At 40.2% G+C, this 22507-nt stretch overlaps 1 protein-coding gene across 1 annotated transcript; it reads right to left on the bottom strand.

Annotated features, from left to right (window-relative positions):
- Window positions 1–560: 560 nt before the first annotated feature.
- On the bottom strand, window positions 561–20736 carry LOC122759823 (acid-sensing ion channel 2; the record flags this gene model as incomplete). Its single annotated transcript, XM_044014832.1, has 9 exons — window positions 561–1746; window positions 2811–2879; window positions 3353–3432; window positions 3998–4089; window positions 5188–5341; window positions 8594–8650; window positions 8787–8937; window positions 12363–12490; window positions 20586–20736. Coding segments are annotated over 9 exons (984 nt in total), but the record flags the coding sequence as incomplete, so codon positions are not given.
- Window positions 20737–22507: the final 1771 nt, after the last annotated feature.

Below are 22507 nucleotides of genomic sequence, written 5' to 3'. Positions count from 1 at the left end.
GGAATATTAATTGACTGCACAGTTTGGTACATGGTTTCCTGTCAGGCTGCCAAATAAAGATTCTGCCTCACTGCCTTGTTCAGACCTGGCATTAATGTCCAATCTTGAGTGGACAGCTCTACGTGCAGAGATCCCAGCACTCACAAAGTGTCTGCGACACGCGTTCTTTTAGCTGTGTGAATGCAAACGTGTCCTGGGTCATAGTAAAGGACATGTGTCCTCTGGCCCCTACATTTCTTTTTTTTTAAGTTTCTCAGTGTTTCACTCACAAAACAATCCTAATCCCAGCTGACACAGGGCGAAAGGCGGGGTCACCAATCCATCACAGGGACACATAGAGACAAACAACCATCCACTCTCACACCTATGGTTAATTTAGAGTCTCCAATTTACTTAATCCCAAAATCTGCATGTTTTTGGACTGTGGGAGGAAACCAGGGAACCTGGAGAAAACTCACGCACACACAGGGGAGAACATGCAAACATGAAGAAAGGCCCTTGTGAACCTGCGTGGAATTGGATTTTTCTTTTTAAATTTAATTTTTAATTGATTCCTTCTATTCAAATCTTCAGTGTTTTTCAAATTCAGTCAGTTAAAAACAAATCAACAAACTGAGCAGTTGATATGTCCAATAGTTTGTCAGAATGGCAACAAGCAACGCTTCATGTGGTCTTTGCTTACAGCAGTAATGTGAAGCAGAGTCACAGGTGGTCACTCAAAATGACACATGACAATACCAGGTACGAGCAGGGCCTAAGGTGGGTGCTGTGGTCAGGAGTGACACTACTGCACCCACATGAACTAGAAATAGAAGTATGACATCCCTTTTAAAGACATTTATAAAGAACAGTTACCTGTGCCATATCTGTAGTGAACTAATTCAACTGAAACGAATGAAAGTAAAATGTAAAATGCAGGCAGGTAACATCTTCAATTTGTTTGTTTTTTTACGTCACCAACCCCACAGTCAACTACTATATTAAATTCAGTTCATTAGATTCGATTATCAGGGATCGATTGGTCACACCTGAACTATGGTTTTCCACACAACCATTATGTTCAATCTGTACATTCAAAGTCCGCGATCTCACCTGGGCCCATGTGATGGGCCTGTCCTGCAGAGAAAGAGACAAAATGGCACACATGTACAGTAAAGCAACATCGCAGTCCAACGTATGCATCAGCAGAGAGAGCAAGAGAGATCGACGCATGCAATTTGGACAGTTCAAAACCAATATTTGTACAGTTCATTTGGCAGTGAGCGACATATGAATGTGTTTGTTACATAGATATGCTGCACAGGGAGGAGCCCCCTTTTTGTTGGATGGTTCCCCCACCAAGTCTGGGATGTTCTGTGTGCGTGTTCTGTGGAGACTCAGATTCCACTGTACGTCTGGTCCAGTACAGGGAGACAGAGAGGGCTGATAAGTCCAGCCGACAGCTCTTTAATCCCCATTAGTGCCTCAGATAGAGCGGTGTGACAGAGCACAGCGCTGTCCTCAGACTGACCTCTGCTCCTGTCCTTTTCTCTTCCCCTCCTCCTGTTAAGTTCTTGCATGTTCGGTAGTGTAACCGATGACGTAGCGCCACCCAGTGGAGGCAGCCTCTGGACATGTGTGGCTCTGAGGGAGAGGGGGAGGGACTCAGCAGGCAATTTCTTCCAGAGTGGCCAGCGTCGTCTGCAGGGGGACTGTCACAGTGTGACTGATGGACTCAGAGTGGTTTGCCACTGGGTCACAGGAACTCTGAGAAAGAAGATTTAAACAGTTTAAGTGTTACGTACTCTTAGACACTTTGCTAGCCACTAAACCATAAGTAGAGAGCAGCAAGGAATAGCAAGGAAAAGTAAAAAAAATTAAAAGAAATAATGACAGAATAAATCAACACTTTCAAGTCTCAAGATTCTAAGTCTTACAACCTGCTCCCTGACAGGTTTTTCAAGTCGGCCCTGAGTCACCAAGTGTGACATTATGCAGAGACACGGAGCACAGAGACCCTGTCAATGCTGTGCATTTGTGACCTACACAACATGGGTGCTGCGAGGGAAGAAGAAAACTAGCAATGATACTTATGCTGCTTGAGTTGTGTGTAAGATACAGTAGAGTCTGTAGTGTGAACTCACAGTGACTGCAAAGATGAGAGCATGTGGTGCAGTTTGGGATGCAGAGCGATTCTTTGCCTCTGATAATGTGAACCTGACTGCAGTGTAACACGAGTAAGACTATAGGAGCATGAAAACTTCAGTGTGCAAACAGCCTATCCATACTGAATATTTTAACTATTTAACCATTTTTTTCAATAAGGCAAATCAGGCTGTGTGAAACTGATACGATACAGTAGTTTCCTGTATTTAGACTCTGAGCCTCTGGATGCAAACTGATGTGTGTCTTTGGTCATTTAGCCAACAAATAAATAAAAAATACACTTTACATTGATAATAGTAAAAACCACTGAGTTTGTGTCGACAAGCTTTTTTTTTTTTTTATCCGTCACCATCAGTGGCTGATTCTTCTGATACTGGCACCATGTGATTTACAGGGACTCCATATCACAACTAAGATTTAATGCACAGTATGTGCTTATAAAGGAGGATTGATTCGGAATCCTCGTGGCTGCTCAGCTATGTTCAAAGTGGAGGATTTGTCGATAAGTGGCTGCACATGCTTGTGTGGAGGGGATAGGGACGGGAAAGTTAAGTTTCGAATGCATGATCAAAGTGAATGAAATTACAGTGAATTTCCACGCTTTGCTTCCTGAGAGCAAGAGAGCGAGGTTGACTGACAAGGGAAGGGATCAAAGATGTTCTTACCACATCTTCTCCATGACTCTCCTCCTCCTCCTCTTGGCTTAGTAACTCCAGTATCCTGTCCTTTACCACCTGTGGGTCATGGTATTACAGTCACACTTAAAAAAGAAAAGTTTTTCTTCCTTCTGGCAATTACTGGTAACACAGGAACATGTGGCAAAAAAATGACCACAATTATTTCAGCGTGAACACTGCCATTAGAAGGGCAATAAATGCTTTTAATGTGTCCTTTCTGAAATGCTGCATAAGGCGATGACTATTATGTGCTTGTCCAGTGCAGGTGAAAGCAAAATGAAAGGGTGACTCAGTCGAGGAAAAAGTGGTGGAAAATTACCAGTACACTTCATTTCTGTCAGCTCTGAGCTAAATCTAACACTATCTGTGTCTGAGCCATTGTTTCTGTTGTCAGGCTTTATGGCCATTTTCCCCTGAGAAAAAACAAAAACAAGGGCTGTTCAATTGTTACTCCAGACTAGTGTGCGCCTGCAGAGGAGTAATGTGTGGGAGATTTTTAGCTCCATCATTAACTGCAACTTGAGACTGACCTCGTAAGCATAGTCAAACAGCTCTAGGATGGTGAGGATGCTGGCGCCAATGAAGAGACCCATCTGACCTCCAATGTCACCTAAAGAGGAGAGAGAAGTACAAAGAGAAAGCAGAGACAATTTCATTTTATTTCACCAGTACACGTTGGTGAAGGAAACATGTTTGCTTTTGACTGGTGACATTTCTGAATGATTAAATTATCCTTGAAATCTTCTTCCAGGAGGCAGTGGAGGCTTTAATGTAGACTCTGAATCAACATGGATGTATTCTTCCTAGAGGGTGACTCTGTTGGCTGCACAAAGAACTCAGAATGGACATTATGTCAATTGTGTTCCCCTCCAGAGGAGAACAGATGATAAAGCACAGCACTTGTGAGAGGACATCGGTGTAAATGACTGGTATCATCCAATATGTGTTTAGTTGCAGGTGACGTCTGTGTATTTCCACTTTCAAAAACATGGCACAGGTCAAATCGAGACTCTCGAGGCTTCACAACAGAAAATTATTTTGCGATTCGATTCTCCCAGTGTGAGAGTGGATGGTTGTTTGTCTATGTACGTGGCCCTGTGATGGCCTGGCGACCTATGTCAGCTGTGTCTTAATCCAGTTTTGGAAAATCAAGGGAAACGTTGTGTAATAATTACCCAGCAATCCTGCCACCTCGTAGGCCTTCTTCTGTTCAATGGTCTCATAGTTGAGAGCCTCAAAGAACACGTCCAACACCAAAATGTTGTCTCTGCAAAAGGAACATGTGATCTTAATAAATTCTACTTCAGGCAACCACAAGCAGCAAATCAGTAGCAGCTCATCCAAGAGGGGCAGCTTGTTGCACTGGTTCAGCTTTTCACGGATAATCAGAGCGACAAAGCTCTTTCAAACCCCTGATTATACAAACATAAGAACCAACATGGGCATGAGGCTCGATGGAAGCTCTTGAGCTGGAATCTATTCACTTTGTCATGATTGCATGCATTTCCCTTTTAATGTCTGCCCTCTCCTCATCAGGTATATTGGAAACTTTTATTGTGGGCTGCTGGAAATGAGATTGTTATATGCCTGCCTGCCTTGGTACATTTACAGAAAATGAATATGGATCGGCTGCTGCTCTCCCTGGGCCTCATTCATAATGATTTTTTTTGTACTTTTGTCTCTCATAAATTCCTTTTAAAAAAAATATGAAGAAAAAGGAGCCTTGAATTGTTTTAACCCACTTGCCCACAGCCTCTTAAGAAGATAAGAATTGTTCTTGTTTCTGTTTGTTAACATGAGATGGAGCAGGAAATGAATACTTTTTTCCCCCTCAAAACAGTTTACTTTATTAGTATATTTAACAGGGGCCATGTAAAGAACAAATCCTATACCAGAGTTAACTATGCAGCTAATAGGCATCTGTGGTCCCTGGGCAGGAAACTAAAAAGACAGTAGGACAATGTGGACAGTACATACACTACTATTGCTGCCACTACAGCTAAATACATGGGCAACAACAACGTCATACTAAGACAATGCAGACACAATGATCAACACATGTAAGACAACATCACACTGAATGAGAAACCAACAAATACACAATTGTGATATCTAAAATTCCATTTATCTAAAAGCCTTTCAGCCATATCTTTAAAGATATTTTAAAACTACTTAAACTTTTACAGTATGTAACAGTCACCTCTCACAGAGGAACTAGAGGTCCTAACATTCTCCCTGCAGGAAGGTACAAATTGCTTGAGTGGTGGTGGTGTAAGTTCACGAGTCAGTTTATACAACAAGCACAAATGTCAGAACAACAAAGAAAACTTAAACATAAAGACAAGGAGATGAAGAGAACACTTACGAGATGTACTTCTCTGTCCTGTTGAACTTCTTCTGCAGGTAGCGGGCCGAGGTCTTGCTGGGAATTTTGACCATGGACAACTCTTTGTTGTAGCGGGTCATGTTGCATGGAGTCCTGCACATGCAGCTACTGCTCTCCACGGCCGAGAGTTTAGCTTCACACGGGAGTGAGCGATGGAGGAGGGGAGGAGCATTAAATCAGGGGGGAAAATGGAGGATGGGTTCAGGATGATGTACACGAGGGAGAAATGCTCTTTTAGATACAAAATAAAACTTTCATTTACATTGTTTCAAAAACAGTGTATTTCTAAAAAAGCCGAAGCTCCAGTGTGCACATGTTTTGTTCTTGTTGATATTATTATTCCTCCTCTGCATCTGAAAACAGGCTCAGGTTTGTGTGTGTACACTGGCAGCACAGGTGTGGGCAGGGAAAGAAGCTTTTATCCCATCAAAATGCTGAACGACTGGCTTTTTTTGAGCAGTAAGTGAACATTTTGCTTAATGTTTTCAGTCAACCTGTTTGCAGCGTCTCGCTATCTGTCTCACTGAGAGCTATAGAGAAATGCATCTGACATGGCATCCCTAAATCTGCTTACACACTGGACTGTGAACATGACCACAGTCACACTGCAGGTGTTGATTCCCTACTGTACGTGCAACAGCAGCACAGGTCAATGTCACTGTTAATGTCTCTGAGGGGATAACGTAAAGCTCCAAACACAAACATGTCCTCGAGCAGTGTCTGCAAAACAGCTTTTACCCTGACAGAGACAAATCCTGATGCTGAGATGCCAAGCTCTATTCACAGCTCTGCTTTGACAGTTTGACTCTGGGTAAAAAAGAACACTGAATGATTTCATCTTAGACCCACAGCCTCCTCCATAAAACCAACACACACACACACCCTGATGGTAATATTAAGTGACACAGGCTTTTCAAACATAGCTCCATGAAAAGCTCTTCTGACATTGAGGATGCTTACACTCCTCACAAATAACTTTCCTTTTTATTACATTTTTTCTTTGGCCCTTAAAAAATGAAACCAACTCTTATTCTCAGAGTGGAAATCAAAATATCTCAGAGGCAAACTGGCAGATCACAGAGCATGAGGCAGATCTCCCTTGTGGTGCACTAAGAGCTGAAGGGACCTTAAACTCACGTAACTGCAAGAGGAAATTCAATATGACTTCTCAGTGGTCCCCTATTTTTATTCAAATTAGACCTTAATGGGAACAAGGCCTGCCTGCCTTTCAAATAATAGATTTTCTTTCACTCACCTCTGTCCACCTCCCTCACTCTTTTTCTCTCACGGACACATAAATCTAAAATGAAACGACTGGATCCTTGGTAGGTTTCATATTTTCTAAACGTTGATGTATAGCTACCTTTATTTCCGTATGAATAAATATCATTTCGGAGACATTCTGACAGTTCTGGTACGATCAGTCTCTTCTTAAGAGGCTAAATATATTAGAAATAAATGTGTTTACTGTCTGGATGTGTAATTACATGACACTTTTGTTTCCCCAAAACACAAGAACTAGATAAGCAAAACACACGCAGCTGTCTCCCATTAAGAACTATTTTCAGTGCCATCTTCAAAACTTGAGTGACACAGTTAAAACGAAAGAGACAGAAAAAAACAATGAAAACTTAGCTGTGTGATAGTTTAAAACAAGAGTGCATTTGTTTTCAATGATCCGAGCTGAGTGTGTGCATGTGTTGGGACTGTGAAAGCCTAACAAGTGCATGTTAAAGACACGTTGGTGATTTAACACCACATGCTCTTATAGCGTGGGAGTTTGCATTCTTTATTCTAATTGCCTGAAAGTTTTGCTCTGGGCAACTCATTTTTTCCAGAAATCATTTTCTTAAGGGTAGGAGTGGAGTGGGGGGCGGGGTCACGGCCAGCAGAGAGACTGGTGTGGGAGGAGATAAAGTTTTGCTGGTGTTTCTCTCTAACTCCCAGCGGCCATAAGTTGAGGTTGATATAGGTCGTATAAAACAATACAATACAATACAATTCTTTTTAGAATCAGCCCTTGGGTTTTTATTTCTCAGAAATGTAAATCACTTAAGCAATAACACGGATCATGATCCACCTTAATTCCCAAGATCAAATCCTATCTAATCTAGGTACAAAGCTGCCTCAGATATTTTATAAACCGTTTGGCTTAAACTTTACCTCTGTTAAATGAGTTCATCTGATGCTCATTTGACTGAGGCACTGTCTAAATTAAAGCACTATCCAGGCATCACTAAGGCAACTATCTCTTTGTTGAAATAAGTTGAAAATGTTGCTGCCTTGTTATTGACACACATTCTTGTATCTTGTAATTCTTGTAACAGTGAGTGAAATTCAATGTATCTCTCCATGGTTTGACCCTGGCACATATCTTAGAACACCTCATGACTAACAGCCAGATCACATCACTCAACTTCTTTATTTTCTCTTGTGTTTATGTCTACTAAAACTACGCCCAGTTGTTGCAGTCCCTGACTTACATAGCTGCCATAAATAAATTGTACCTGCTTTGGCACCTTAATTATGGATCCTGAGGTGTTTACTCAGTTTGCTTCATAAAACCAGTTTTCTTCTGGCATTAGTGTGATGCACCATGTGATCTGAGCTCACAGTCAGTCTGCCTCACAAGCCCAAAATTATTTGATTGGGTCCTTCTTAATATTTACATGCATATTAGATCAGTTCAACACTTTTTGTGGAGAAAAAACAAAACATGCTGGCCCTGAATGTGTCCAGTGTGATTCTCAAGTCTCAAAATATACGCACTTAAAAATGAGACAAAATGTCTTCATGAGTTTGCTGTTTTTGAAGACTGAAACTGGGATTGTTTTTATAAACCTTCCAAAGAATTTAAAGTAGGAATCAAGTGACAAAGAAAATGTTTTTTTGAATCAAACTGCAAAAATAAAAGAACTAGATCAACATCTGGATGAACACTGCTACTTTTTAGTAGCTAATAATAATAAGTTAATATAATATTGAATGGAAGTTCTTGGTTGTATAATTGGGCTTAATGCAGGAAATATGATCCATTTTATATGCGGCCTTCACATTCAAGTGGAACATAGAAATAAATGGAATTGTCTTGATAAATGAAAAAGTGGCTGCATTTTGATTAGAGACACTGAAAATCACCTGATAACAAAGTACATTTGCGACTTTACGGATTTATGATAATATATTCTAGCTGTTCGTAAACTGCGCTTTTTCAAATTTTAAAATCCTCAACGATGTTGCCCATCATTAAAGTAGGTTTAGCATTAAAGTTCTGAATCAACAGGAAAAACTCATCGACCAGTGAAACTTTGCCCCAACAAATAATTAAATACAGCAAACACATGTCATCTTAGCATCATGAGATTTCATGTATGAGTGGACTTACCGAGAGCAGGCTCAGCACAGTCTTTGTACTGTTCCGGCGTGCAGTATGGAGCGTCACCTACCAGTTCAAATGAAAAGGATTAGAGGAAGAAACTGGACAAAGGCAGGACTTAAATAAATGTCAACACCTGCTTTCTGAAAACCTTTGTTAATGAATACAGATACTTCAACAACACCAAAAGCTGAATTCTCACCAGGCATGTGCACCATCCTGCAGTTGCAGTTTTCCACAATGTAGTGTGTTTCACAGTCAATCCTGCAGGCGGTTACACTGTACACCTGAAAAAATCCAGACTCCAGAGGCTTTGACTCGCACTCTCCCCACGGGGGAGGCAGGTAGGTCAGCTACAAGTGAGAAAATGGATGGTGGGTTAGTTAGTTAGACCATGAAGAAGAAAGAGTGCAGTTAGTTTTTTTTTCCCCAACAACACTCACACCAGGGCCTCAACAGTGTCTACCAAATTAAATTCAAGACATTTAAGTTAATTCAGTGCTTTTTTAAGACCTTTGAAGACCTGTATAGACAGAAAGAAATCAATGAATTACGCCCCCAAATCTGGAAAGCTCATGGCAACAGCTTTCCAAAACATGCTCCCTACAGGCCCCAGTTATTGAAACTTAGCCAGTACAGCGAAGCAGAAGAACCTCACAATAAACCAGGCGATGCGGAAAACAATTCAACAGATAGCAAGACTGTCAGAAAAATCCCGAAGCATGCGGTGACAGTAGCACAAAAATCCAAATGGTCTCCTCCTGCTCCTGCAGCTTTGAAGACTGGGATGGCAGATGAGGGACAGGGACACCAGGCTGAGCAGCGTGGAGGCCCATCTGCTCCACAACATGGGCTGAGCTCTGCATCACCCATCATCCTCTGCTCCCCAGTTCCCTCCATGTCATCACGATGCATCCCGAGTGAAGTTGCCTTTCCAGCCAAAAGAGCAATTTTTTGGATGAAGCAAAACACAGAATCCTGCCAGGTGAAATTTGGCCACAGTTTGCTTGTTAGTACTGACAGAATTTGAAACCCTGCCTCTGCCTTCAGCCAATGTTGTATCTCTGCTTCGAGAGAGCTTAAGGCCGTGGCTCTGCAGATTCAATCACTTTACCAACATGTCAGACAATAAATCCTACCGCAAACCAAACAGCAATCGAACATGCTGAATATTACAGCCTCCAGAATATTCCTTCTACTTTTATGTCTCCTGCGATAATTAAACATGTCCCAACTGATGCCAGCAGCAGCAGTGTGAGCAATGAATACAGACTTCCAGACACAATCCATTTTATCATGGACTTAAGAAAGGAGCTTCTTAGCAATCCTTAACCTTTAAGATCACCTTCACAACCTCAGCTAATCTTCACTTCTAGTCTAATTAAAGTCAACGGTGTCTGATTCCAGATCTGATTATTTCTCTGTAATCAGATAATCTGCGGTGCTCAATATCACTTTTCACTATGTTGAGCCCCTTTGACCTGATTATGCTCTGGCTAATAAGAGCTGAGGCCTGTGCCCCACTCAATATGTTATTAATCAATGCTCCATTTCCCTGTGACACTGGGGCAACACTTTAATTAGGCTTTACAATTTGGTCAGCGAGGGCTGCTGTTAAAGGAAGGTTGTATTTGAACAGATTTGATGTTTACTGAGGTCCAAAATTACCAAAATCTTAGACCCCATTCAGACCTGATAACCAAACCAAACCAAACACAATCCTTCTCCAAAGTGTTTTTCCATGATCAGCTCTGAGGATAATTTCATAATGTGATGGATCAGTAATGAATCACTCAGGAGGGACGTTTGAACAGGTATGAATCAGAATTTGAGCTGAACCTCAACATTGCATTAGTGTAATGAACAAAAGTTAGAAATTACAAAGAAACTGTGCTTTTTTATCTTTTCCTGGCAGCACAGAGTCACACTGAGACAAAAGAATAATGGTATACCATTATAAGGACTTTTTTACCCTTGGGAGGAAAGACTAGATCAGCCAAAGGAACATCATGACCCTCTAACTTATGTCAAAAGCCAACAGAGGGGCAATTTCAATGTCTGGAAAGCTTAAATTTAAACTTGCCCATCTGCGTGTGAGGGCTCATTTAGTCCCTGCCATAGGCTGTGCACTTTGTGGTTTTGTCACTTTAATGTAGACCCAATATTATTAGCCAATATGAGATAATTAAAAATGCTGTCAGTAATTTTTCAAAGGCAAACTCATATGTAATGATATCTGTTTTTGAGCTCCACTAATCACCAAGGTGAATTTAAATGTATTGTATAGTACAAGGCTCTATCACAAAACTTGACTTCACATACTCTTTCCCGATCGTCATTATGCTGATATGATATGAAATTACTCTCCGAGTGTCTGTAGAAACAGAAGCTTTATGAGACAGGTGGGAACTTTCCACAGGAAGACTATTTCTCAGACTTCTGATACAAAATGTAGTTCTTCATTAATTTTGCTGGAGCTAAATTTGCCATGTTTCTTGCTGTGTGGGCTTGTAGAGAGGGGCCATGTTTTTACAGCGGGCATGCCTGTCTTCACCCTGCCAGTCACAGAACTGGGCTGACAGACAAGTGCAGACAGACGCCTGGAGGCTCATTACCCAGAAAGCCAAACAGTCTCTGGATAGATCTCCTCATCTCCTTCCTGCTGTACCACTGACTGAGGTGGCTCTCTCTCTCTCTCTCTCTCTATTGCAGCAACACACTGAGCTGTGATGTAATGAGGCCAGGTCTCAACTTAAGACTGGAGATGATTTTTTTTTATACATATAGTATTAATAAAAACAGGAAATGTTTTCAACAAATACATAAATGTTGGATACTTGCATCTATAAACCAGTGGCATGGTCTTTACGCACATGCGTACCAGTGTTATACATTTGCATTGACATGCATTGACATTGGCTTTTTTTTCTGTGAGAAATATGGAGGGAAAATCAGGTCTTCTTTAGTTGCCATCATTACATTTTTGTCAAAATAGCCTTCAAACAAAATGTTCTTAAACTCTGTCACCTTACAGGGTTATGTGTCAGCCAGGACTTTTCTATGTGGAGTTTACATGTTCATCTGTGATTAGCAGACATTAGAGATAAGGTTTGGTTGATTGAATTGAATACATTTCCATTTATCATCAGTGCTTGAGTGAATTGTTATCTAAGCTCTGTGTCCCTCAGACAGGGACAATCCAGACATCTTCCACTGCTCAGACAGTTGATGCATTTTCCACAGCCTAACTCAGAGACAGGAAAGTGCACAAAGCAAGAGACAGCAGCATCAACTTAAACATGTATAGTTAACTGACACAGCTGAGAGGAGTCACAGTATAAAGACAGTCAGCTTGGCAGTGTGGAAACACCTTCAGTGGATTCACAACCCTGTGAAGTGCAAGTCTTTTGACAGAGAGAAAAGGCTATTTGCATCAAATGCCACTGGGCTGGATGTATCTGTGAGACCTGCATCCTCACAGTGATTAAGTGGGGCTGTGTTTGAATGAAGCATCTCTCTACCAGCAAGGTCACAGCCACTGACAGAAGGGAGAACAACTATCACTGAGAGACCACAGAGGCCAACTGAGAGGCCAGAGGGTGACACACATGCAGTCACACAGTCACAAGCATGCATGCAGGAACTCCCATCAGACCTGCAATGGCATGTTATTTATCACAGTTTCTTTTTATCTGGATTAGAAGAGAAAAACAGCACAGGGTAGAGAATAGATAAAAAAAGCTATTAACTGTATATCAGGGAAGTCAGGCACACCTACCCTTTGCTCCTGTGTGGCTACAAAAGTCTGAAAGCCGGGGGCCACACCGAAGCCCAGCTCGTGAACAAACGGGGGCTCTGCCTGGCTGTGGATTTGCACCCGCACACCTGCCTCAAAGGCTGTATCCTCTGCAAAGAAGACAGATGGAGGAGCCCCATGTCAGCTGATTTATTCATTCAATAAACAGAAAAAATGACTGGTTCAGATATACAGCTCAGGGGAAGAGAGGAGCAGAAAAACACTCAGAAATAAACAGGAGAGGTAAAAACTGAATTTCCTGTTTGAAGAAACCTTTACATGATGAATGTTGTGCCTTTGTCTCAAAGCCATGGGTTTTATGATTGTCTTTAGTGCAGCACACACTCAGAGATGTACTGTGCCATTTGTCTTGACATCAAACACCGGTGGAGAAGAAGGCTTAGTGCTGACTCCACAGATGAAAGCACTTTTCCAGCCTTTCTGATCACTTCTGCATGCACACACACACACATGAAATAATTAAAACACCCACAACATTAATGGGAGAATAGAGAATGCTTTTGTAGACCTTGAAAATATTTTTCGGGATCTGACATTCTGTGTTGTGCTCTCTGATACTGAGTCAAGGCCGTTAATGCCCGTCGACCTTCCAGACACCCCAAAGTATTTTGGCAACCTTGAGCAAGACCAGCCTTACAATTATATGAACATGCACACATGCAGCAGCATCATCACCTTCCTGTGATATGCCCATCAATCAGTCATCTGAAGCGACTGATGTGGTGACAGCTTGAATACGTTCACATTAAGGAAAGGATGAAGGGATTAAACCTTTTCTCTCTTTGGTTATGTGATGTTTTGTGAGTAAAAGATCAAGAAAGAACAACAGAACGTGTGAAAGTGATTGTAGATGTTTGCATGATAGAATGTTTGTTTCCATATTTCTGAGGGCGTACATAAATTATGCATACCATGTTATGGAGGATGTGTGTGCCAGAGGAGAGAGAGAGAGAATATAAAAGATGACAGATTGCTGTTCATGTGCGTGTGAGGAGTTAAATCATTTTTGTGACCGCACCATTGCAGTGTCTGTTGTGACCTGTCCTGTGATACTGGATATAGTATCATATCCTCTGTAATGAATGTCTTGGCTGTCAGATTTCACATCCTTCATGTCTCACCCTACATAGTCCAGCTCTGTACGTAGACATTTTTATTGTGTCCACTTTATCAATAAAAGGGCGATTACATTTTTAATTATTCAGGAGATACATGTTTTAATTGGACTAACATCATGTGCACACATAAATAAGATGAGTCATGGCATTTTCTCTTTATATTTATTCATAGTGCAAGGCCAAATGTTTAATCTTTGAACATTTTATTTAAAACCGAAACAGTGTCAACTTTTCTGGGAAGCCTCTCCTTGTTAAGCTGCAGGAGTATGACTCGACTTCTGAGGTCGTCTTTATGAGGTGGTGCAGTGTTGTTGGCTCACGGTCGAGGTTAGCACATTAGGGATAAATGGGTTGAGGTTTGTGGAGAGGACGGCTTAATAATACAGGTCACAACTGAATACAAAAATGTGTTGTTGTGGCCCGATAAAGAAAATATTGGTATGTGTCCTTCTAGTAGTTAAGTTCTAACCGTCGATAAGTTGCCACTATTGATCAAAAACTATTAAAACACTAATCAATTAAAAACTTGGAAAAAACGTGGAAATACTGTCCAACTACTGAATGTTCACTGATAAAAGGTTTGTCTCCCGATGCAAATATGTGGCTCTTTATTGCCTCTTTAATAATAATGGCAAGACGTCTTTAACTGAGATGTATAATCTACCACGTGGTGACTAATAACAATAATCCATTGTTTAGTTTTGGCCTTTTCAAGATAATTTCAACATTTAGGCAGTGAATCACCAAATCTTCCTAAATGCATTGCTGTTCAACAGCTTTGCTCGTCTTGGTAAATAATTAACAAAAAACTATGCAATAGCCCTGTTGTGCAAAAATATTTGTTCAGCTGTTGGGTATGTGCACATGACACAAACAACCATATGCTAATGCTCATACAATGGAAAGTGAAAGTGTAGTGAACGTTGGATTTAATGAGATGATTGCAGTGAATTCAAGTTATAATATTAAAAGAACTAGAAACATGACCAAACACGGATTCAGGTATAAACAAACCATTGGCATTCAGACGTTAGCAACGTTCCACAAAACTGGAACAACCTTCAAAGTATTTCATTTTGAAAATGTCTCGGGTGTTATTTATACTCAGAACTACAGGAAGGGAAACAGGAAGGAGCATCGAAGGACAAAACACAACTGGAGTGCAGCACAGGACCCAGGAGACACGGCTACAAGTGGAAGGTGGGGTGAGGAAGATGTACAAATTGTATTTGATTCACAGTTTCAGACAAAAGGCTTTCCATAGTGTTAGTCACTCAAAATAAGCTCAGTAAATCCTCACCTATGCTGCTTGCTTAGAAATGACATGATGAAAGAAACACGAAAAAAATAAATCACAGACTGGTTTTATAGAACAAAAATGTGATCACCTAAGAGAGTGGATTCAGACTGACCAAGACCTTTATTTGCTATGGTGAAGGTGTTAATTTGGCCTAAAAGATAATGACCTCTTACTGATAGTGAAAATGAGATGCTTGTGTTTGCATCCATCTGTCTGAACAAGTGATGAGTGTGTGTGTGTGTGTTTGTGTCTGAGAGAGAGTTCAACACATCACATCAAACAGGACTTGTGTTTATTTGTGCTCCAGTCAGTGCAGCTGTACTTATCAAAAGATGATCAAGAGGATCATGGATAAGCGCGTTTGCTGGATGTGAACAAGGCTTGAACAGAATCACACACTGGTCTGTAGTTACTATGCATTTCATCATCACCTCCATCACACTCGTTTGACTTGGAGTGACTAAACAAAAAAAGGGAAAGCGATTATATTATACTTGCTTTGTGTGTAACTGAATGAATTCAGGTGGTGTCATGTTTTCATCTCTGTTTTCCTTCAATGTTTCAAGTGATTTCACATTTTGCTGAGGGGAAATATGACTGGTCAGGGCATGAACCAAATGAAATAAACTGGTCTGGGCATGAATGACTGCAAATATATTGAACATAGCTCAACGAAAAAGTCACATATATTCAAAAGCAAACGCGTTTTCAACAACACCTCTCATGTCTCATACCTGTCCACTTGCTGTCTCCGTGGTGACTGCGTACGTCAGTCTTTATGAGAGGTCTATTTTGCAGTGAGTGGCAAGCAGAAGCAGAAATCCGCAAAATCTGCAAAAAGGAGTTCATACACTATACCATATAAGAAGTACTTGCTTAACTGTGTCACACTTATTGACTGATTTGTTTAAATGCTGCCTCTGCTTGTATTAGTTTTCCATTTTTCATTCACACCAGTGTTAAACAGATCTACAGATGGTGGTGTCAGTCTGTAGAGCCATTTACCATTTTGGTCCAGATGGGATTTGGCATTTCTGTTTTTTAGTGGACGATGTTGACAATAATTGAATGGACTGAAAACAAAAAATGGAACTCTTATATAATGTCTTTGTTTTCTAAGTGCTTTTAGGGACTTATAGTAGTCCTGTTTTCTCATCCCCAAATATGCTTCCGTGCAGAATACATCCAATTTTTTAAGGATCTTTTTTATTTTAACTGGTTATTTAAATACTCACTCAATGTCAATTTTGTGTCTGTTTGCACAAAGCACTATGTTGGGTGGTTTTCCTCTAAACAGCAGAGGACTCCAGTCACTTGTGATAGTGCAGCTCAATATCCTGCACAACCATCTTGGTGATGAGAAAAAGTGTCCTAGGCAAGTGACCACCATCATGCTCCTATTTCTTCATACTGCTCCTTTTGTTGTGTTTTACACAGTGTATTTCCGTGTGGGAAGTACCAGGACTCTAGCTGTCCAGCTGTGCAGAAGCAGACGGACAGTTTAAATTGGTGGAGCTGTGTGGATCAGAGCGCAGTGCATCCATTGTGCAAACATTTTTATTTTACGGGTAAGAATCATTGACATCTAATGATATTATATATGACTCCTCTGCTCACCCTTTCCTTTACCAAATATGTCAGGGAAACACAGTGGCCTTCGCATATCAGAGAGATTTTTGTTTACATTATATGTAAGGCCATTGACTAAAGCACATATCAAAGTCTTGTAAAAGCTTCTTGTTTATATTTTACACACTTATACAAACATTACATTGGTACTATATTCCTCCAAAGTGTTACAAACTGGGTTTATAACAAGCAAAAATGGGAGTGAATCCTTCCTGGTGGCCCAATTTATTTACTGTACTCATCATCATCATCACTCAACATCTGTTAAAAGTCTATTCACGTTCTTCCAAACTCAGATTGTACATCTCACTTACTCTTTTGTCCCACTAACACAGACAAACCAACCATGAGACCCAAAGAAACAGTGTGTTTATTATGGCTAACTACCGTATCTACCCTCACAGCTGTCCAAGAAACAGACAGTCAGCTATTGTCTAACAGTAAATGATGTGTGAATGATCTGCGAGCAAATAAGGGCTTACCGACTAAATGAAAAAGCCTTAAGACAATGAAAGACAACAAACCTAACCAAGGAGAAAATCCGTACAATCTGCGGCAACAATAAAAGATACATCACTTCTTGATACTGAGACACCTAAAAATTACACTAACCATTTGGTGCAAATTGCCTGCACCAATGTAAGAAATGTGCCGCTCTGCTATAAAGACAGCTGTAACTTTTAGCTCTACACACATGAGCATCACACTGATAAGACCAAAGGGAATGTCTGAAGTAGAAAAGATAAGCGCATTAAGGACTTTCCACTTTCACTTTGCACTTGGTTTAACATGTTGCTGAACCAACATCTTTCTGCTCCTTTCAGATGCTCCTCAGAGTGCACTTCACCATTGCTTTGATTTAATAACGGCAGACACAGAGTGCAGAGGCACAGCAAGGTTTTTGCACTGCACTCAAATGCTTGATGGGGCTTTGCCTACCTGTTTGCCGCACAAAAACGGGAGCTCAGTTTGGAGATGATGGATGGTACACGACGGAAAACAAAACAGAAGGACACTGTAAGCACAAGACTGGAGATAAGTCCCATTGGTCTCTACCTTCAAAGTGCTGCAGCTGTATGGCAACTTCAACGAAACATAAAGGCCACGTTAATCTATCAATTGAAAAAAGATAAAAAATGTAGATGGACAGATAGATGGCTAAACTTTATTGTCTGTCCCAAACAGTGACAGAAATATTCCTTTGACACGGCTGCAACAATAAAATACAACACATTCAACACTCTCAGGACACTTTTTAAAATAGGAAACACGGTAAAGAGAACAACAGTGACAGATAACGTCATGTGCAGTGTGGTGGCTGTTTGATTTTGTGGTGGATATTGCAGAGGGAATAAAGGACTTGTTTGTAAATGTTTTTATGGGCCAGTGGGACTTATAGAGTCTGCCTGATGGCAGTAACTGAAAGGAGTGATGGAGGTGGGTCTCCTGTGATCAGGAAAGCCACCCTGATCACAGAGGAAAGAGGAGTGCTGATATGGTTCAGAGAGTGGTGTCTGTGGTGAACCTATAATTTTGCTGGCCTGACTGACTATGCGGGAGAGTTTTGTTTTATTTTTGGTGGAGAAGGAGCTGTGCCAAGAATCAAATGAAACAAAGCAGAGTCAGTATGACACGTTTCACAGTCTCGGATTAAAAAAAGACTTTATTATCTCCATGTTTCTTCGCATAACCTGCTTCTCCAATTCAGCATCACTCCACCAGTGACATTGTTGGTACATACACAGTGAGTAAGCAGCACAAAGTAATTGGTTGCTTAGGAACGCTGAAATGTCATATTCTGAATGCCACTTTATAATAAAACAAAACTCTCTGGTGTCTGTCTGTCTGTCTCTATCTCTCTTTGTTTGTGTGTGTGTGTGTGTGTGTGTGTTTCAGGCTTGAAGGACTTTTCACCACACAGTAAATACTTAAAAAATTAAAAAGGGTTTAGTGTGAAGTAGCAAGCTGAACTATTTATATAAACAAACTGATGCGAAAACAAACTTTATAGATACTATTAACGGAAAAATTAAAAAGGGTTTAGTGTGAAGTAGCAAGCTGAACTATTTATATAAACAAACTGATGCGAAAACAAACTTTATAGATACTATTAACGGATTTGGAATCATATATGTATGTATATATATATATATATATATATATATATATACATATATATATATATATGTGCATGTATATATATCTCTATATATATATATATATATATATATATATATATATATATATATTTAAACACGTTTGCAACCATTTCTGAAATAAGTTGTTTGTATGTGGGATCAAAGCTCAGAGAGGCAACATGTTTTTCAGATGGAGCAGTCTGGGGAACTAAAGGGAAAAAGAAATGAAGAGTGTTATCATTTAGTAAATCTCTTTAGTGACCTCCATGAAAAATGCCTAAATGTACTTGATAATCCTGTAACTATCGATGAACCAAATTATGGGCAGAATAACAGTGAGACTCATTCTAATGGGACCGGTTTCATCCAGTGGCATTTTTCTGTGAGCAGAAATTATCGAAGAATCTACCATATTTCTCATATTCATCTTGTTGGTTTTTTCATTACATGTTGTTCAAACATTGTCAATCATGGTAAAATGACAGTATCCCAGGGACCAACGACTTTCATCTGGATGATAGACATTAAGAAAAAAACGTGTCATTGGTGGATGGAGATGGGATAAGAGTCCCAGTGCAGTGTGGGCTCATTGTGTCTGCGCAGCATAGAGACCTCGCTCAGTTAAGGGAGACATTGTACTGACTCAGCTCATCTGGGCTAATTAAACCACACGGGGGTAAACAAGGGACAAAGAAGAGCAGCTTGCTGGGAGAAGGTGCTCTGCGTGCTGTTTGGGTGATGGCCGGAGTACAGCCTGTTCAAATGGAAATAAAATAGAGGATCGACAGCACAGCTGCGGCACCCACTCTCACAGAAGAACATAAAAGGTATTGATAAATGTGGGATTTCGATGATGGATGTTCTTTAAGTTTGAACCTAGAGTAAATAATGACTGTCTGCTCGGCAGCTTGTAGCTTGACTGGTTGTTCTGTGAACTCCCCTGTCTGCACTTCGCCTCAGTTCAGAAAAGAGTCAGCCTCACTATGGAACCAATAATGGACGACCGGTTTTGCTAAAACACTCAAATTAGACCACTAAAAGATCACAAATACTCACATCAATATGCAGCATAATTTATCGCTGCACTGCTTTACAGAAAAAAAGGGGCTTCAAAGCTCGACTTTCCAAGAGTTTCAAATATGAAAGATCTTTGTTCTCTTAGGGAAAATATCAACACTGCCACTCATAACGGCAGGTGCACACACTGACATGTTTGGAGAAGTTTGTTTTTGTGGTTTTGAGTCTTATTTACAGTGAACTTTTAGCACTATACCAGTGAAGTATAACAGTAACAATACTGCCTCATCCATGACCAAGCCACACATCCAAGAAGATCTTTCTGTAGGCTTTATTTAAAATCAAATAAGATTTGCTGGATGTGAAACCATCCCCAAAATGAATTCATTACGAGAGGACATCATTTCTGTGTTGATTATGGCAAATGTAAATGAAAGTGGATGAATGACTCAAAGGCTCAGCGTGGCACACAACTGGGAAATAAAGTTTTCAAATTTTCATATGATTTTCAAGGTGTCAAATTTACTTTGTATGGGGGACTTCTTTCCTTTGAGGAAAGAAAAAGGGAAGTCAGACAAGAAAGATGACAGAAGAGCGAGTCATCACAGCCTTAAAAAAGTGTTAGCTGTCAAAATATCTGTGTTACCTGTAAAAAATCTCACCAAGATAAAACATTATTTATGGGAAAGATAAACTAATGCTCAGTGGAGTAAAACAGCATGCAGTTCTGCTTCGTGTAGCCAGATTTTGCTGGTGCAGAGATCATATATAATCTTGAGGAATGAGAGTAGAAGAAAAGCATAAGCAGAAAGAAATGCAATACTCTTGACATGTGGGTTCTTGTGCTTTTGCCTGATACATATTCATGATGTATTCATGAAGAGGAAACAAGACAATGTCTGGTTTGATTGATTGTCACCTGGCCACATGTTAAAAATGAGACTTACACTTGAACACAGCATAAGATCACAGACACACATACCTGTGTCCCCCCACACTGGCAGGTACTCGTCCTGCTGGATGTCCAGCATGATCTCCAGGCCGTTTCCTGTCCCTCCCTTCATGGTGGTGCGAAGTGTCTTCCCTTCTTCTGCAGCATTGAACACGTAGCACTTCCCATACCTCGTAAACACCTATGCAGACACACACAGACAGAAGACTGATGAGTGATGAATTGTTAAAAAAAACAAACTGTTACGATAACACTGCAGTCGACACACTTAATAAATGGTCTTTTTTTATCCAAAAATGGATTTCTCACACTATCAGGTTCCTCAATATAATGTAAATGAAAAGAAAAAGTGGCTGAGGTATAAACTGTGTAATTAAATTATGCGAATGGAAGCCATGAGGGTGTTTTGTTTTGTTTTTATTTTTCTATATCTTAGATGAAAAGTTTCTCAAAAATAATAACATTGCTTACATTTACACCATTAACGTTGCATTCTTTTTTCTTTTTTTTTTTTAACCATAAGCCTTGAGATAATTTTGATATTAGGAAAAATGTGTAAAGTAATGGTGATTACTAGGTGTGAAGGTTTGATAATAAGTTGATATATCACGTAAATCGCTGCCACAGTGTGTGCATGAGATCTGTTTGCTGTTAGCCGAGAACTGTCTCCAAAGGGGCTTGTCTTTTGACCCAAATTACTTGAGTTGGAAAGGACAAAAGTCACTTTTGTGTGATCAGATGAGTTGTGATAGTGGTATTGACTTTGTGATCAGTGTCCTCAATGACTTCACATCACACAGAGTGATGTGAGAAGGACAGAACAATCAATAAATCCAAGATGCAAGAGAGAGGAACTTTCCTTAATTTCTTGAGCTTTTAAAATTGTGTACCGCCAATATAAAGTAAAGGCAATTAGTTGCAACCAGAAAAAAACAAAAACAAACACAAACACAACATAACTTACAAAACACTCCCATAATGTAATTGACTAGAATTACCTAAGGACCCTAATGTCTACCACCACCTCACCAAGAGCCACCAAATGGCTGTAAATGATTTATGAATAAAATATTCCATTAAAATTGCAGAGAGCAGCTTATTTGTGAACCACTTAGTGTATGTGTGTGTGTAAATGAGACCGCCGATGTGAGGTCTGTGTACAAATAAATGATAAACACCATAACAACCATCAATGCTGCAATGAATGATTAAAAAAGGTGACGACTGATGGAAACGGTTTCATAAACCATGAGCAGAAACACTCTCTGCGTCTAGACCTCAGCAAAATAAAAAATGTCTTCTAATGTGAGTTACAACCTCCAGTCAGTGTAACATATGTCCTGACTGTATGATCGCATGTGTCACTGTTTGCCGTGCTGTATAAAAACATTTACACCCCAATACCATTAACTGTGCAGCCTGTCAGGAATTAATTTGGTACACAATTATCCCCACAACAGTCCAGCAATGAATCCTACTCTTATAATCAGTCTCTAGAGATGCTGTATCAATTACTTGACCATTTTGGAGGCTGCACTTTAGCTGTTGTGCACTACTGTGTACTTACAAAAGTTTCAAATATTTCATCCTCTGTTATTGTGCCAGTATAAGCTGACTTAATATTAAGTCGTGTTTCCACTCAGTGGAACATGGTGAACATATTTTTTTGCGTTTCTATTACGTTACCAAATTACCAAAATAACCCGCCCCAACTGTTCCATTTTTGGTACTCTTCGCTTGGGGTACCAGAGTAAAATGGTACGGTCCAGGTGACGCTAGACCGGCTCCACCCATCACAGTCAGCTGATTTGGCGACAGAAGTGATTGTCTATTCTCATGCGAAGCTTGACGTCTTGTTGAGGCAAACAGCCACAAATTGAGCAGAAAAAAAGAGCTGCTGGAAGTCCTCCATTGCTGTTTGTTGTGTTGTCGCACTGGTACAACTTCACGTA

The sequence above is a fragment of the Solea senegalensis genome, unplaced genomic scaffold (genome assembly GCF_019176455.1).
Source record: "Solea senegalensis isolate Sse05_10M unplaced genomic scaffold, IFAPA_SoseM_1 scf7180000012423, whole genome shotgun sequence".
In the NCBI taxonomy this organism is placed as follows: domain Eukaryota; kingdom Metazoa; phylum Chordata; class Actinopteri; order Pleuronectiformes; family Soleidae; genus Solea; species Solea senegalensis.
The sequence above is the reverse complement of the archived record's forward strand: the minus strand, read 5'-3'. Positions and strand labels throughout refer to the sequence as shown.